At 39.0% G+C, this 16,877-nt stretch overlaps 1 protein-coding gene across 10 annotated transcripts in view; it reads right to left on the bottom strand.

Annotated features, from left to right (window-relative positions):
• The window catches only part of NSD1 (nuclear receptor binding SET domain protein 1), a 143,148-nt gene that overhangs the window by 91,177 nt on the left and 35,094 nt on the right, over positions 1-16,877 (bottom strand). For all 10 annotated transcript variants that reach the window (XM_057541451.1, XM_057541448.1, XM_057541445.1 and 7 more), the window contains one exon: positions 486-621. In XM_057541451.1, the coding sequence (XP_057397434.1) occupies positions 486-621 (136 nt within the window). The remainder of the gene's footprint in view (positions 1-485; positions 622-16,877) is intronic.

The raw sequence follows: 16,877 nt of genomic DNA, 5'->3' as shown, positions 1-16,877 counted from the left end.
GCCCCCACCCACCGCAACTAGAGAAAGCCCAATGAAGAGCCAACACAGCCAAAAATAAAAATTAGGGCTTCCCTGGTGGCGCAGTGGTTGAGAATCCGCCTGCCAATGCATGGGACACGGGTTCGAGCCCTGGTCTGGGAAGATCCCACATGCCGCGGAGCACCTAAGCCCGTGAGCCACAACTACTGAGCCTGCGCGTCTGGAGCCTGTGCTCCGCAACAAGAGAGGCCGCGACAGTGATAGGCCCACGCACCGCGATGAAGAGTGGCCCCCGCTCGCCGCAACTGGAGAAAGCCCTCGCACAGAAACGAAGACCCAACACAGCCAAAAATAAATTAAAAAAAAAAAATCCAGAAAAGATAAAATACATAATAACAATTCATTAACGAAATGCTCAAAGGTAAAAAAGAATTATTACTAACGGAAACTGCAAGTTGGTAATTCCATACTGTATTTTATCATGTATAATCAACTGCAAGTATTACCTTTCATTTTTGAGTGTGTGTTAATCAACGGATCAGAACAAATCCTGCAGGGCCACCAAGGGCGTCTCTTGAATTTTGCCCAGATGAGATCTCCAACTTCATACTTCAGCGGCGTAGCCTTTTTCTTGGGCTGACACTTGAGACAGACAAAACATGGGGCATCAATAAAAATCAGAACCTTTTGAAACAACATATCATCTTTCCACTAACCTTTTGAGAAAGCATTACCAATGAATACTAGATAAAAACACTCCAGCTTAACCACAATTACAAAATAAGTACAATTAAAAATTACTTTGTCTTAACTATTTATAACACAGCCCTTTATACAGTCAGTAGTAGCTCTCAATTTACATTTGCTTTACATAAGTAAACTACCTACATTCTAGGAAAATAAATAAGCTATTTCAAATTTTTAAAGAGCTAAAAATTGAAATAATAGATAAACAGAATCATCCCAAGGAAAAGATATCTTTGCCCAAGTCCTTGGATCACAACACAACAGGGGTGGGGGGTGGGGGGCTGGGAGGGGAAGAAATTTAACAATGTCAAGAGACTCTGATCCCACTAGTGTTATATGCCAACTTTATCCCAATAAACTGGGGGAGGGGGGAGGGGGAGACTGTGGTCCCTTCTGCAGGTGATACTCTACATCCTTCTCAAACACAGACATTCTTATTAATTAATTAACAATAATGGCCTACTGAAATAATCCTGAAAGCTACAGGCTAGATTCTTGCAAAGTCAGCACAACTGACTTATATTTTTCCCAGGACATGCAAGAGAGGCTGCATCCAGAACAGTCCACTGCCCAACTCCAAGGAATACCATTCAAGCACAATACAATATGAATCAAGCTCCCTGGACATATCCAATGCAGAGACCCTGGCTGCATCTCTCCAAAAATAATACCTAATTAATCTGCAATCCAAATGCTTCCATCTCAGCTCTAAACCCATACCCATGCCTTTAACACTGCATCAACAATACAGAGGTCTCCTGCCCTGAGAGGAAGATGGCTTTGTGTTTAGTAGGACTGAGCTCCCCCCCACCCATAAAGCACACAAAGGAGTTCACATGTGCTGAGCTGTTTCTGGGTAGCTAAAAGCAGCACCTAAGGTACTTGGACAAAGGACAACCTACTCCATTTACTCCAAGGGGGCATATAAATATTATGATTTTCTATAAATGCCATGTCCTGAAAAAGGCTTGGTGAGTTCCTCCCTCAGACTCAGTCGTCCCTCCTTAATGCCCAAAACAGTACCACCTAGTACATATTAAGCGTCCAATAAAGAATATGCTGAATGAATTGACTGAAATCATTCAAATAAAAATGATGAGTAATACCTGGGGCTCAAGGATATCAAAGTATTGGGCTCAATTCAATGATTTGTAAGTTACCATTCAACTTTAAGACTGTGCATTCAGAGAGAAGTAAATCTCACAGAATACCCTTATTGAAAAAATAGTGTCATTAGTTCTTCATGTATATAGAGTTACTAGGAAATGAGACAGAAACTACAACTTTTAAAACATTTTTTTTGAAAAGCAAGCCCCAAGGGGCCATTTTTGCCTGTTATCATTCTGTAAGTTATCAGAAAAAAAAAAATTACTTCAAAGCTAGTTGGCTTTGAAACTTTAAAACCATGATACCAAGATGGGATAGAAAAATCTTTTACATGCCCCTGTACTGAAAACTACAATTTGAGTAGGTTCCCATAAATTTCTGATATAATCTGATTTGTAATCATTTACTTGGCAATCATTGATAAATATGGACTTATTTATCTGAGTCCTAAATGACTTTAAATATACTACCATTTACTTGATGTTTGCTATATACCAGGCACTGTTCCTCCTTTAATCCTCTTAAGGTCGATACTATATTATTACTCCTATGTTACTATATACCTATAGTCATATAGTTATGTAGTAGGTGGCAGAGATAGGATTCAAACCTGGGCAGTCCAACTCAGGATCCCAAACTCTCAACTACTATCCAATAACAATAAAACCCCATGATTATTACATGCTTTATGACAAATTCAGCCATAATCAATCTATAACATGATACTGGTTCTGTCTTTGCCATATATTACTACTACAAAGTGACTGTAGTAGTAATATATCAGGAATATATCAGTGATCAGGAAGTAAAGCCATAAAACTCAAGGCTTCAATAATACATGGATAAGAAAGACCACGAGTGGTACTGCTTAAAGCCAGAAGCCAGAATCACACAACCACACAAAGCAGTAATGAGTTGTCTTCTGACTCTATCACAAATTGTGCCACCTTAAACAAGTCAGTTAATTCAGCATCAGCACCCTAAGACATAATAAAACCAGGAAAGAAACACTTGCTCTACCATGAACCATGAAAATGAAAATAACTATTAATTCTACTCCTAATATTTTAACCCAAAGGAAATAATCCAAAAAAGTAAAAGAACTGTAAAAAGATATCTAAAGCAGTTATTTATGACAACAAAAAGTTAACATCCTAGACAACCTATGGAATGAGAGAAAATATTTGCAAACAATGTGACTCTATATTCCAAAATATACAAAAAGCTCCTACAACTCAATGACAAAAAACAAAAAATGGGCAGAAGATCTAAATAGACATTTCTCCAAAGACATACAGATGGCCAACAGGCACATGAAAAAATGCTCAACATCACTAATTATTAGAGAAATGCAAATCAAAACTACAATGACGTACTATCTCACACCAGTCAGAATGGCCATCATTAAAAAGTCTACAGGGACTTCCCTGGTGGCGCAGTGGTTAACAATCCGCCTGCCAACGCAGGGGACAAGGGTTCGATCCCTGGTCCGGGAAGATCCCACATGCCGCAGAGCAACTAAGCCCGTGCACCACAACTACTGAGCCTGCACTCTAGAGCCCGCGAGCCACAACCACTGAGCTCATGTGCCACAACTATTGAAGCCCACGTGCCTAGAGCCCATGCTCTGCACCTCCACAACAAGAAAAGCCACCGCAACGAGAAGCCTGCGTACCACAACGAAGAGCAGCCCCCGCTTGCCGCAAGTAGAGAAAGCCCACACACAGCAATGAAGACCCAACGCAACCAAAAATAAATAAATAAAAATAAAATTAAAAATTGGAAGGAAAAAAAAGAATGGATCAGATTCTACATAAAAAAATAATAATAATATGCCTGCCAATGCAGGGGACACGGGTTCAAGCCCTGGTCCAGGAAGATCCCACATGCCGCGGAGCAACTAAGCCCATGCGCCACAACTACTGAGCCTGTGCTATAGAGCCCGGGAGCCACAACTACTAAAGCCCACACACCTAGAGCTTGTGCTCCACAACAAAGAAAAGCCACCACAATGAGAAGCCCATGCACTGCAACAAAGAGTAGCCCCCACTCACTGCAACTAGAGAAAGCCTGCATGCAGCAACAAAGACCCAACGTAGCCATAAATAAATAAATAAATAAACAAACAAATAAGTAAATAGTCTACAAATAGTAAATGCTGGAGAGGGTGTGGAGAAAAGGGAACAACCCTCCTACACTGTTGGTGGGAATGTAAATTGGTGCAGCCACTATGGAAAACACTATGAAGGTTTCTCCAAAAACTCAAAATAGAGTTGCCATATGATCCAGCAATCCCACTCCTGGGCAAATATCCAGAGAAAACTCCAATTTCAATAGACATATGCACCTCAGTGTTCACTGCAGCACTATTTACAATAGCCAAGACATGGAAGCAACCTAAATGTCCGTCGACAGATGAACGGATAAAGATGCGGTACACATAAAATGGAATTCCATTCAGCCATAAAAAAGAATGAAGTAATGCCATTTGCAGCAATCTGGATGGACCTAGAGAAAGACAAATATCATATGATATCACTTATATGTGGAATCTAAAAAATGATACAAATGAACTTATTTACAAAACAGAAACAGACTCACAGACATAGAAAACAAACTTATGGTCACCAAAGGGGAAAGGGGGGGGTGGATAAATTAGAAGTTTGGGATTAGCAGATACAAACTACTGTATATAAAATAGATAAACAAGGTCATACTGTATAGCACAGGGAACTATATTCAATACCTTGTAATAAACTAAATTAGAAAAGAATCAGAAAAAGAATGTGTGTTTGTGTATAACTGTATCACTTCGCTGTACACCAGAAACACAACATTGTAAATCACCTATACTTCAATTTTTTTAAAAAAGTTAACATCCAACAAGGGACCTGTTAAACAAATTATGCTGAAAACTCCATGAAATATGCAAAGTGCAGATGAAGTTATGGAATACTGAAAATGTAATACACAGCCACACATATGATATACCAACTATTTAGAAACTATGCCAAAACTATGATAAAAAAAATAAAGTCACTGAGAAACACAAATAAAAAATAGTTTCATTAAATTAAAGGTATAATGGGTAAAGATTTTCATAAACCTGAGACATTAATTTCCTCCTTACTATGTAATTCATTTACCAGGATGACCAAATAAAACAATATATACAAACCTATTGGGGAAAAATGTCTATACAAATACATATTATTAATGAAGAGCAACATCCAAATCCAAGTGACCTTAATATATAAAAAATTAGAAACAGGCAAGAAGTCCAGACCAAAGTGAGGTTTCCAAACATGAAAATAGAGAAAATAACAACAAGGGAAAATTAAAGGTGGAAAAAAAAGCAATATGACTCTTCTCTTCAGAAGAGCTTAAAATCTCACCCGGGAAAGAAAAACTCCAAAATAACGCCTTGTAAAGCCCATAATTCAACTAAACACCTGCATACAAAGCTCAACAAGAAACACAAAGATGAATTCCTGATCCTAAGGCACTTGGAGAATATCAGGGAAGACTAGAGTGAAGAAATGTCATCTGAGCTTAGACTGGCCGGATAGGCACATTTCAGAACAGCTTTCCCTAATATCTCTATGTCCAGTTAGATGAAACATATTGGTGCTAACTCCCTGGTCGGGAAACTAAGATCCCGTATATCTGCGGGGCGTAGCCAAAAAACAAATTATAAAAAAATTAAAATTAAAAAAAAAAAAGTTACACTAGAAAATATTTAACACAAAAGAAGGCAGTAACAAAGGATTAGAGGAACAAAAATACAAGACATAAAAAACAAAGAGCAAAATGACGGATATCAATCCTACCTTATCATTATTTATATAAAATGTATATGGATTTAAAATTCAAAGGCAGAAATTGACAGAAAAGATTAAAAAAAAATTACACAACTACACTGTCTAGAAGACACACTGCAGATCAAATTCAAAAAAGGGACTGAAAGTAAGAGGATGAAAAAGAAATAACATGCCAACAGTAACACACGGAAGGAAGTAATAAAAGTGGGGACATTACTACTGATTCTATACTAATAAAAAGGATTATGAGAGCGGTAGCAACAGTTGTACACCAACAAATAGGATAACTCGGATGAAACAGACCAAGTCCTAAAAACACAAAACCTACCAAGATTAAATGACATAGAAACAGAATATGTGAATAGACCTATAACTAGTAAGGAGACTGATCAGTTGTGAGTAATCAAAAAATCTCCCCACAAAGAAAAGCCCTGTAGGGACTTCCCTGGTGGTCCAGTGGTTAAGGTTCTGTGCTTCTAATGCAGGGGGCGCAGGTTAAATCCCTGGTCCGGAAACTATGGTCCCGCATGCCGTGAGGCGTGGCCAAAAAAAAAAAAAGCCCTGGACCCAGTGGCTTCCCTGGTAAATTGTACCAAACATTTAAAGAAGAACTAACACCACTCCTCAAACTTTTCGAAAAAATCTAAAGAGGAATAAACTCTCTAACTTACTCCTTGAGGACCGCATTACTGATACCAAAGTCAGACAAAGAAAAAGCTACAGACCAATATCCTTTTTTATAAGTTATTTTTATTTATTTATTTATTTTTGGCTATGTTGGGTGTTCATTGCTGCGCTCAGGCTTTCTCTAGTTGCAGTGAGTGGGGGCTACTGTTCGTTGCAGTGCGTGGGCTTCTCATTGCAGTGGCCTTTGCTGCAGAGTACAGGCTCCAGGCATTCAGGTTTCAGTAGTTGCAGCTCGCGGGCTCCAGAGTGCAGGCTCAGTAGTTGAGGCACACTGGCTTAGCTGCTCCGCAGCACGTGGGACCTTCCCGGACCAGGGCTCGAGCCCGTGTCCCCTGCACTGGCAGGCGGATTCTTAACCACTGAGCCACCAAGGAAGTCCTAGACCAATATCCTTTATAAAGACTGATGCAAAAATCCTCAACAAAATTCAGCAAAACAAGTTGAACATCATATTAAAAATCCATAATATAAATATCAATCACTATTTTGAACAGCTGAAACTAATATAATGCTATTATGTCATTATATCTCAATTAAAAAAAAACAACCAAAACAAAACACCATGACAAAGTGGGATTTATTACTGTAACACAGGACTGTTCAACACATGAAAACAGATAAATTTAATACACCACATTCACAGAATGAAGGATAAAAATCACATGATCATCACCACTGATGCAGAAAAGGCATTTAATAAAATTCAATGCTCATTCACGATAAAAAAATACTCAACAAACTAGGATTAGAAGAAAACTACCTGGGACTTCTCTGGTGGCGCAGTGGTTAAGAATCCGCCTGCCAGTGCAGGGGACACGGGTTCGATCCCTGGTCTGTGAAGATCCCACATGCCGCGGAGCAACTAAGCCCATGCGCCACAACTACTGAGCCCGCGCACCACAACTACTAAAGCCCGCGCGCCTAGAGCCCGTGCTCCAGAACAAGGGAAGCCACTGCAACGAGAAGCCTGTGTGCTGCAACAAAGAGGAGTCCCTGCTCGCCACAACTAGAGAAAGCCTGTGCACAGCAACAAAGACCTAACACAGACAAAAATATTAATTAATTAATTATTTTTTTAAAAGTGAGTATAGTAGAGAAAGGTGCCTGAGGACTAAGTCCTGAGGGGTAGAAACAGGTAAGGATTCTTTTTAAGCTCTGCTAGAATTGCTTGGCCAACAGATTCTCCAAAACTCCCTGGCTTGGGAATGGGCACTAAATTTGGGACAAGGATAGCATATCAGAATTTAGTCACAGAGTATTACATTTCAAAGCTATAGTTCTTAAAAAAAAAAAAAAAAAGCTATAGTCCTCTAAGCAACTTTCAGATTACCAGTTAATCTCCCACATATCCAGATTTTGGAAAGGGGGTACACTTTGGCTATTCGAAACAAATATTCTGGTACAATGGAAGTGTCTCTTCCCCCAACATTTATCCATCATGGTGTCACGAACTGTTAGTCTATTCAGAAACTGGGTACACTAACAAATTTGGTTTCATGAAAGCTATGGAGTTAACCCTAGGTTCTAGGGAAGGGTCACAGACCAACCTTCCTCTCTGCCTCCCTTGGCTCTGCCTTCAACCTTTCTAAGCACAAGTGAAAATGGAACCCACTTTCAATGTTTTATTACTGTGTGTTAGAAACATCCCCAGCTATTTTCTTTTTTTTTTAATTTTTGTTTGTTTGTTTGTTTTTGTTTTTATTTTTGGCTGTGTTGGGTCTTCGTTGCTACACGTGGGCTTTCTCTAGTTGCGGCGAGCCGGGGCTACTCTTTGTTGCAGTGCGCAGGCTTCTCGTTGTCGTGGCTTCTCCTGTTGCAGAGCACGGGCTCTAGGCACACAGGCTTCAGTAATTGTGGCACGTGGGCTCAGTAGTTGTGACGTGCGGGCTCTTGAGTGCAGACTCAGTAGTTGTGGCACACAGGTTTAGTTGCTCTGCGGCATGTGGGATCTTCCCAGGCCAGGGCTTGAACGCATGTCCCTTGCATTGGCAGGCAGATTCTTAACCACTGCGCCACCAGGGAAGCCCCCCCAGCTATTTTCAATTGAAGCATTCATAGTCATGTGTGAGTGCTCAAAATCATTCTCAGGTCCCCAGCCCTCTTCAAAGATAGTTTAAAAAAAAAACCAAAATAACTCTCCAACCCAGTCTCACAACAGTATTTCATTCAAGTCAGAATTGAAGAGGGTTAAAAGTGCATCTCAACCACATCACACACTGAGTAACTGCTAAGTAAAATAACTGTACTAAGTATAGTGATCTAGCCAGCTACATTTGGTCACAATAAAACTCAGGCACTTTGCTGAACACTTAATACTTAATACTGAATTATCTCTGATGTCACAGTAGCTTCTAAGAATAGAGTAGGAGTGTGTTTTTCTCCATATCATGCATGCAAAAACTGAGGCAGAAATTAAGTCATTTGCCCAGGTTCACAAAACTAGTACTAAAATTTCAATGCAGGGAATCAAACCTGACTCCAATAAAAATGCTTTTAACATTGCACCAGTCTATTCCCAGAAGATAAACAAGAATTTTCTTTACACAGGATTCTACACTTTACATATGAATTTCCACAATATTTAAATATAACTCACATCCCCCCAAATATTTTGGAAATCCAATATTCCCCTATCAAGAACAACTAACTTAAGAGAATTTCCTGGAGGTCCAGTGGTTAGGACTCGGGGCTGTCACTGCCAGGACCCGGGTTCAATCCCTAGTCAGGGAACTAGTAAGATTCCACAAGCTGCACAGAGGGGCCAAAAAAACAAACAAACAAACACACACACACATTAACTAACTTTAAAAAGTCTATTCACACAAGCAAAGCCACTGAAGCTGTTCTGCAGCTGTCAACACATTTTCTGGTTTGCCAAGAGCCTTTTCTTCAGCCATGGAGGGCAATGACTAAAATCTCAGAAACAAGCAACTATACTTCAATTAAAAAAAAAGAAAAGAAAAAAAACCTCAGAAATGATTTGAGAGAACATGGCATACTTTAGAAAAACAGTACTTTAAATGTAACTTAATCTCTTCACTTTCTAAATGATGGAAGAAACGGAAATAATCTAGATGTTGTATACAGACTTGGCTAATTACAGAACACCTATACGTTTGAATGCTATTCAGAAATTTTATACATATATACTAAGGGAAAAGGCATGTAATACAATGCTCTCAAATCTTACAGAGATACATTTTCATACACAAACATACACAAAAAATGTCTGGAAGGATAGAGGTCAGAATGATAAATGGGTCTGTGGATACTATCAAGTGATTTTTGGCTTATCCACATTTTCTAATTTTTGTACACTGAACATGTATTATGTGCATAGTTTTTTTTAATGAGATAATACATATCACAAAACCACCTTTTTAACCACTTTAAAGTATCCAATTTCATGGTTTTTAGTATATGTTGCATAATATTTTAAAGTAAATTTTAACACACATATCCTTTGAAGGGAAAAATAAAAATGTATAGAAATGCAGCAAGACAGAATTTCCTACCACAGTGAGAAAAGTGCACCAAAGAAATAAGCATTATAATCCTCTGAACTGCCTGCCTTGAAAAAAATCTGAAAGTGCTTTGTCTCTGTGCCTAATTTGTATCATCTGTAAAATGGGGACAATTAATAATGCCTACTTCATAGGGCTCCTGGAAGTATTGAATAAGCTAATACGTAAACATTAATATGTTAAGTACCAGTAGCTGGTAATGTGTTAGCACTATAGGTGTTAACTTACATTATTTCAAAACCCTGATATCAGAAACTTGTTCTTCCTCCTCTATTCAAACCTGATTCTACCCTAAGTTGCAACATTTAAGGGTTCTATTTATTTTTTATGTTAATTATTAGTATAAAGGTATTATTTTAAGAGCACAGTGTAATGTTTAAAAACCTAGGCTCTCTGAAATCATACTTCATAAAGTTATAAAGCGCCTAACACATAGTTACAACTCAAAAAGCAGCTGCTGTAATATTCACTGTATTTCTTTGAAAAGGTACATTTATTTAAACTACTTTAAGGATTAATATGGCAGTATAGGCACTTAACCTCCATTTAACACTATGTTTACAAAAATATTTCAATTTCCAAATAACTGACCTAGAAATATTTAAATAGTAACACAATTCCAATGCTGTTACATGATTTATATGGTATTATAACATTAAAAATGAATGTCCTCTCTGAGGGATAAACTATTCCCAAACAGAATGTGAAAGACAGAGGGACCAAATGACTTGTCCAAGACTATGAGATAAAGCAGGGTAAGAAGATAAATACCTATACTATTCTGTGCATTTGCAATTCACTAAGTCTTTAAAGTCTTAATCCCTTATATACATTACATTTGCTTATAATTAAATGAGGAGTTATACACACTGCCAGAATAGAGAAATGCATGGGCTTAATTTCTGCTATGCTCTTAAACCACCTGTGAGACTCTGGACAGTTACTTTACCTCTCTGAGCTTGTTTCTTTGCCTGTGAAAGTAGTATAATAATGCCTCCAATTTTGTAGCAGGCTGTTTCAACTGAACAACTCTATTTTTAATCGAGTACAAATTATCAAAAATAAATGATAGCTATGGGGGTCCAGTGGTTAAGAATCTGCCTTCCAATGCAGGGGACGCGGGTTCGATCCCTGGTCGGGGAACTAAAACCCCACATGCCACAGGGCAACCAAGCTCACGTGCCACAGCTACATAGCCCACGTACCTCAACTAGAGAGAAGCCTGCGCGCCACAACGAAAGATCCCGAGTGCCGCAACTAAGACCTGACACAGCCATAAATAAATAAAATAAATAAATAAATATTTTAAGTAAATAAATGATAGCTATTTTTAGTCAGTGATTACAATTCTTCTACCTTACAAGAATTGTGATTTCCTTTCCCAGTCTCAACCCAAAACTGCAAAAGAAATATTCAACTCCAGAATAGTATAAAAAGTAAAATACTATTTTAAGCATTTGCATTACTCCCACCTCACTCACAGCCACATAGCCTAATAAATGCATGTGTGTATTCTAGTTGTCAAAGATCTTTTAACATCCATTATATCATATGAATCTCAAAAACAACCAAGTAAGGTAGGCAGCACAGATTTTATTATCCCATATTTACAGCAGACAAGGAAACAGAGGCTCAGAGTGACCCTGTCAGAAGTCTAGAGGCCTTTAAGAAAAGGCAGGGATTAGAGGCCAGCATCTTCTGAACCCTACTCCACCACACCAACCACAGAACAAAAGAGTGAACTAGAGTACTTTAAGTCTCCTCCCACCAATCCTCTCTACCTGGTAGATGGGAGTCAGAGCTAGGTCTATTAACTTGCACTAAGAAAGGGGGATCTGAGACTGAGGTAAGAAAATCTAGCAACGAGTAGTTAGATAAATAGTTTCTGGCAGCATTACAATTTTAGCCTGCAGCAAGCTAAGGCAAAAGACTAAAGATTATTGTGTAAAACTTAATTGTTACTAAGAAATGACCCTTGCTTATTGGCTACATCCAGGAACAATATATCAAAGAGAAAGCATGGACAATAGATCAAAGGGATCACTGAAGTCTTGGAAAAGGACAGCGTAAAAGCAGGGAATTGGTCCAATGAAAGCTGGAAAGCAGAGCAGCTGCTAGGTTGGTCATGGAAACTGGTGTACTGAGGACCACATGGTAAGGTTGAGGCTAAGGAGACTATTAGTGAAAGCCCAGCCTGGATGTAGCATGAAGCTGCTCACAGAGGGCAGCCTGCTCAAGAGGTAGAACAGAAACATGCAGGCCAAGGCTTTCCTGCTAGCCCAGGCCTTTGGCTTTATGCCATAAGAATTTTCAGACCCACAAGAAAACAGGGTTGGTGACAGTGCAGAACACAGGCCTGAAAGGATGCAGCCCTCTACAACCCCAGAAGGCTTAAAGCAGGGAGGAGAGCTATACTCTCTGGCCTGACACAACAAAAGAAATTGTTGTATGCTGTTATGCCTGTATGTTATACTGGAACTGAATGATTTAAACATTAGTCTGGGGCTATCCTTGGGCTCTTAATCTGGAGAATTTCAAAACACTGACCATAGGCCTTTTCCCTACAACAGAAAATCTAGTGCCAAATCACTCCAACATAAATCAATTTTATTCTGCATAGTCTTTCTGGCCATAAATTTTTCTTTCAATGTTTGAGAATCTACTATGCACCCAGCAATTCTCATTTATCATTACATTATATAACTGTTGGGTATGACCTGGGGCTTATTTTTCCTCTGACTTCTGCTTTAGTCTGAGCCTTTCAGGGATTTGTTTCTGAGTGCTAGAGGAAGCAGATCAATGGTTCTCAACCCCGGCTGTACATCAGAATCACCTGAGGAGTTATAAAATACAGAACCTCCTACCCACCCACAGGCCTGGAGATTCTGATTCAGTATGTATGGGGAGAGGCTCTTGGCATCTAATTTTTTTAAAAAAGCTCCACAGGTGATTCTGATGAACGGCCAGGGTTGAAAACAAATGCATCATATAGCTAGTTAGTATTTTATTGTAATCACAGGCCTGAGTGAGTTTGTTTTTGGGGAGAGAAGAGGTAAGACAGGATAATAAAAAAAGAGGTATCCTGACACAAGCAAGAGGTAACTGACTATATAATTTCAATAGTCACACAGGAAAAAGGAAGGATTTATCTGATACCCCAAGTACCAGAAACTGCTAAGAATATTTATATATTTTGTTTTTCTTTTAAACCTCATACTGACAATGAGGCAGGTATTAATTACTATCTCCTTGTTATAGGTGTAGAATCTGAGGCTCAGAAATGGGAAGTGAGCTGGCCAAATGCCAAACAGAGCCATGTCTGTGCTCTGTTTAATCGCCTGTGCTCTTTACACTAGGTCACAACACAGAAAAATAAATAAAAACATCAGCCTTTAGTATTGGTAACTGTACTTAACCTCAACACAATTAGTGACCTTACTCTCTTCATTCAATAAGGGAATTCTGCTCATAAACTCTCACGAGGCAAATGTTCCTCACAACACCTTTACAGTATAATTCAATTAACGGAAGATGCCTCAGTCTCTTCAAAAAAACCAGACACATCACATACATCTATGCTCCTTATTGTACTTCTTTACCTGGGTCAAAACTAATCAATGCTGTTAAAAGGCAAGTCACCAACAGATAATACTAAACTTAAGTCTAGAGTTAGCTCATGTTTAAAACAAAGATGCCTTCAGAAAACACAGTAAAACTATTTGTATATAGTCTTTTGCAATTAAAACAAGAGCAATTTTTACTCACTCTAAACTTTACATGTACCTTTAAAAAAAAAAAAAGCTCTTTGCCACACCTAAGTGATTTCCTCAAGACAACAAAAAGACTAGAACATCTGGCCTTCTATTCTAGTGTCTTTTCCCTAAAGCCATGTTGTCTTTCCAGTCTTAGTATCACACAACCCCATCCGTCTCATACAATGGAGAGCCCAGGATGCAAGAATTTTGGTACAGGCTGTGGTGACCTACAGACCTCATACCTGCATTATTTTGAAGCAAATCCCCAGATATCATTCATAATACTTCAGTATGTATCTCCAAAGAAACTTTTAATTAACATTAATTATCTACTACTAGACTATTCTAAAGAACAGAAATAATTTCAGGACAGCCCAAACATAGGTAAGTGGCTTCCTTCCCCCTTGCCTCCTCCACATGTGACACCAAGCTTTCTCCCCCTCTAACAATGTATTTTACATTTATTGGTTTAGGTGATCTCTCCCACTGGACTTCTCAAAATCCTTCTGTTGAAACTCCATCCCAGGGACTTCCCTGGTGGTCCAGGGGTTAAGAATCTGCCTTCCAATGCAGGGGACACAGGTTCGATCCCTGGTATGGGAACTAAGATCCCACATGCTGCGGGGGCAACTAAGCCCTTACACCACATCTAGAGAGCCCTCATGCCGCAACTACTGAGCCCATGCACTCTGCCACAACTAGAGAGAAGCCTGCACGCTGCAACGAAGACCCCGTGTGCTGCAACTAAGTCCCGATACCGCCAAATAAATAAATAAATAAATATTTTAAAAAGAGAAAAAAAAGAAGAAAGAAAGAAACTCCATCCCAAAGGTAGTTTCCATTGTGTTCCTCAGAAAGAGTGTCCTGGAGAGTCCCCTCAGGGGCTGCCCAAGAGAGTGAGAAGAAAATCTGCCTGCTCTCTATACCAAATTAAAGCAGCTCCATCTTTTTTCTGTTCTATACTGGTGTTCTGTATGAGATTCCATTTGAAGCTTAAAAGTAAAAAACACAAAACCAAGTCCAAGGGACTTCCCTGGTGGTCCAGTGCTGAAGAATCTGCCTTCCAATGCAGGGGATGTGGGTTTGATCCTTGGTCGGGGAACTAAGATCCCACATGCCGCAGGGCAACTAAGCCTGAGTGCTGCAACTACTGAGCCCACGCACCTCAACGAGAGAGCCTGCATGCCGCAACTAAGACCCGGCACAGCCAAATAAATAAATAAATATTTTGTTAAAAATAAAATAAAATAGATAGGGAATTCCCTGGCAGTCCAGTGGTTAGAACTCTGCTCTCACTGCTGAGGGCCCAGGTTCAATCCCTGGTCTGGGAACTAAGATACCATAAGCCGTGCAGTGCAGGAAAAAAAAAAAAAAAAGAAATAGATTACCAACAAGGACCTACTGTATAGCACAGGGAACTCTGCTCAGTGCTCTGTAATAACCTAAATGGGAAAAGAATTTGAAAAAGAATAGATACATGTATATTTATAACTGAATCACAACATTGTTTATCAACTCCACTCCAATATAAAATACATTTTTTAAAAAATCCAGTTATAAAATCTTTTTGTATTAAAAAAAGGCAGGGGGACAAGCCTCTTAGATAGCCTCATCCACCAGAGGGCAGACAGCAGAAGAAAGAACTACAGTCCTGCAGCTTGTGGAACAAAAACCACATTCACAGAAAGACAGACAAGATGAAAAGGCAGAGGGCTACATACCAGATGAAGGAACAAGATAAAACCCCAGAAAACAACTAAATGAAGGGGAGATAGGAAACCTTCCAGTAAAAGAATTCAGAAAAATGATAGTGAAGATGATCCAGGACCTGGGAAAAAGAATGGAGGCAAAGACAAAGAAGATGCAAGAAATGTTTAACAAAGACCTAGAAGAATTAAAGAACAAACAAACAGAGATGAACAATACAATAACTGAAATGAAAACTACACTAGAAGGAATCAATAGCAGAATATCTGAGGCAGAAGAAAGGATAAGTGACCTGGAAGACAGAATGGTGGAATTCTCTGCTGTGGAACAGAATAAAGAAAAAAGAATGAAAAGAAATGAAGACAGCCTAAGAGACCTCTGGGACAACATTAAACGCAACAAAATTCTCATTATAGGGGTCCCAGAAGGAGAAGAGACAGAGAAAGGACCAGAGAAAACATTTGAAGAGATTATAGTCGAAAACTTCCCTAACATGGGAAAGGAAAGCACAGCGAGTCCGAGGCAGGATAAATGCAAGGAGAAACATGCCAAGACACATAGCAATCAAATTGACAAAAATCAAAGACAAAGAAAAATTATTGAAAGCAACAAGGGAAAAACGACAAATAACATACAAGGGAATTCCCATAAGGTTAACAGCTGATTTCTCAGCAGAAACTCTACAAGCCAGAAGGGAGTGGCATGATATATTTAAAGTGATGAAAGGGAAGAATCTACAACCAAGATTACTCTACCCAGCAAGGATCTCATTCAGATTTGACGGAGAAATCAAAAGCTTTACAGACAAGCAAAAGCTAAGAGAATTCAGCACCACCAAACTAGCTCTACAACAAATGCTAAAGGAACTTCTCTTAAGTGGGAAACACAGAGAAGAAAAGGACCTACAAAAACAAACCCATAACAATAAAGAAAATGGTAATAGGAACATACATATCGATAATTACCTTAAACGTGAAAGGATTAAATGCTCCAACCAAAAGACACAGGCTTGCTTGAATGGATACAAAAACAAGACCCATATATATGCTGTCTACAAGAGACCCACTTCAGACCTAGGGACACATACAGACTGAAAGTGAGGGGATGGAAAAAGATATTCCATGCAAATGGAAATCAAAAGAAAGCTGGAGTAGCAATTCTCATATCAGATAAAATAGACTTTAAAATAAAGAATGCTACAAGGGACAAGGAAGGACACTACATAATGATCAAGGGATCAATCCAAGAAGAAGATATAACAATTACAAATATACATGCACCCAACATAGGAGCACCTCAATACATAAGGCAACTGCTAACAGCTATAAAACAGGAAATCGACAGTAACACAATAATACTGGGGGACTTTAACTCCTCACTTACACCAATGGACAGATCATCCAAACAGAAAATTAATAAGGAAACACAAGCTTTAAATGACACAACAGACCAGACAGATTTAATTGATATTTATAGGACATTCCATCCAAACAGAGCAGATTACACTTTCTTCTCAAGTGCACATGGAACATTCTCCAGGATAGATCACA

The sequence above is a fragment of the Balaenoptera acutorostrata genome, chromosome 2 (assembly GCF_949987535.1).
Source record: "Balaenoptera acutorostrata chromosome 2, mBalAcu1.1, whole genome shotgun sequence".
In the NCBI taxonomy this organism is placed as follows: domain Eukaryota; kingdom Metazoa; phylum Chordata; class Mammalia; order Artiodactyla; family Balaenopteridae; genus Balaenoptera; species Balaenoptera acutorostrata.
The sequence above is the reverse complement of the archived record's forward strand: the minus strand, read 5'-3'. Positions and strand labels throughout refer to the sequence as shown.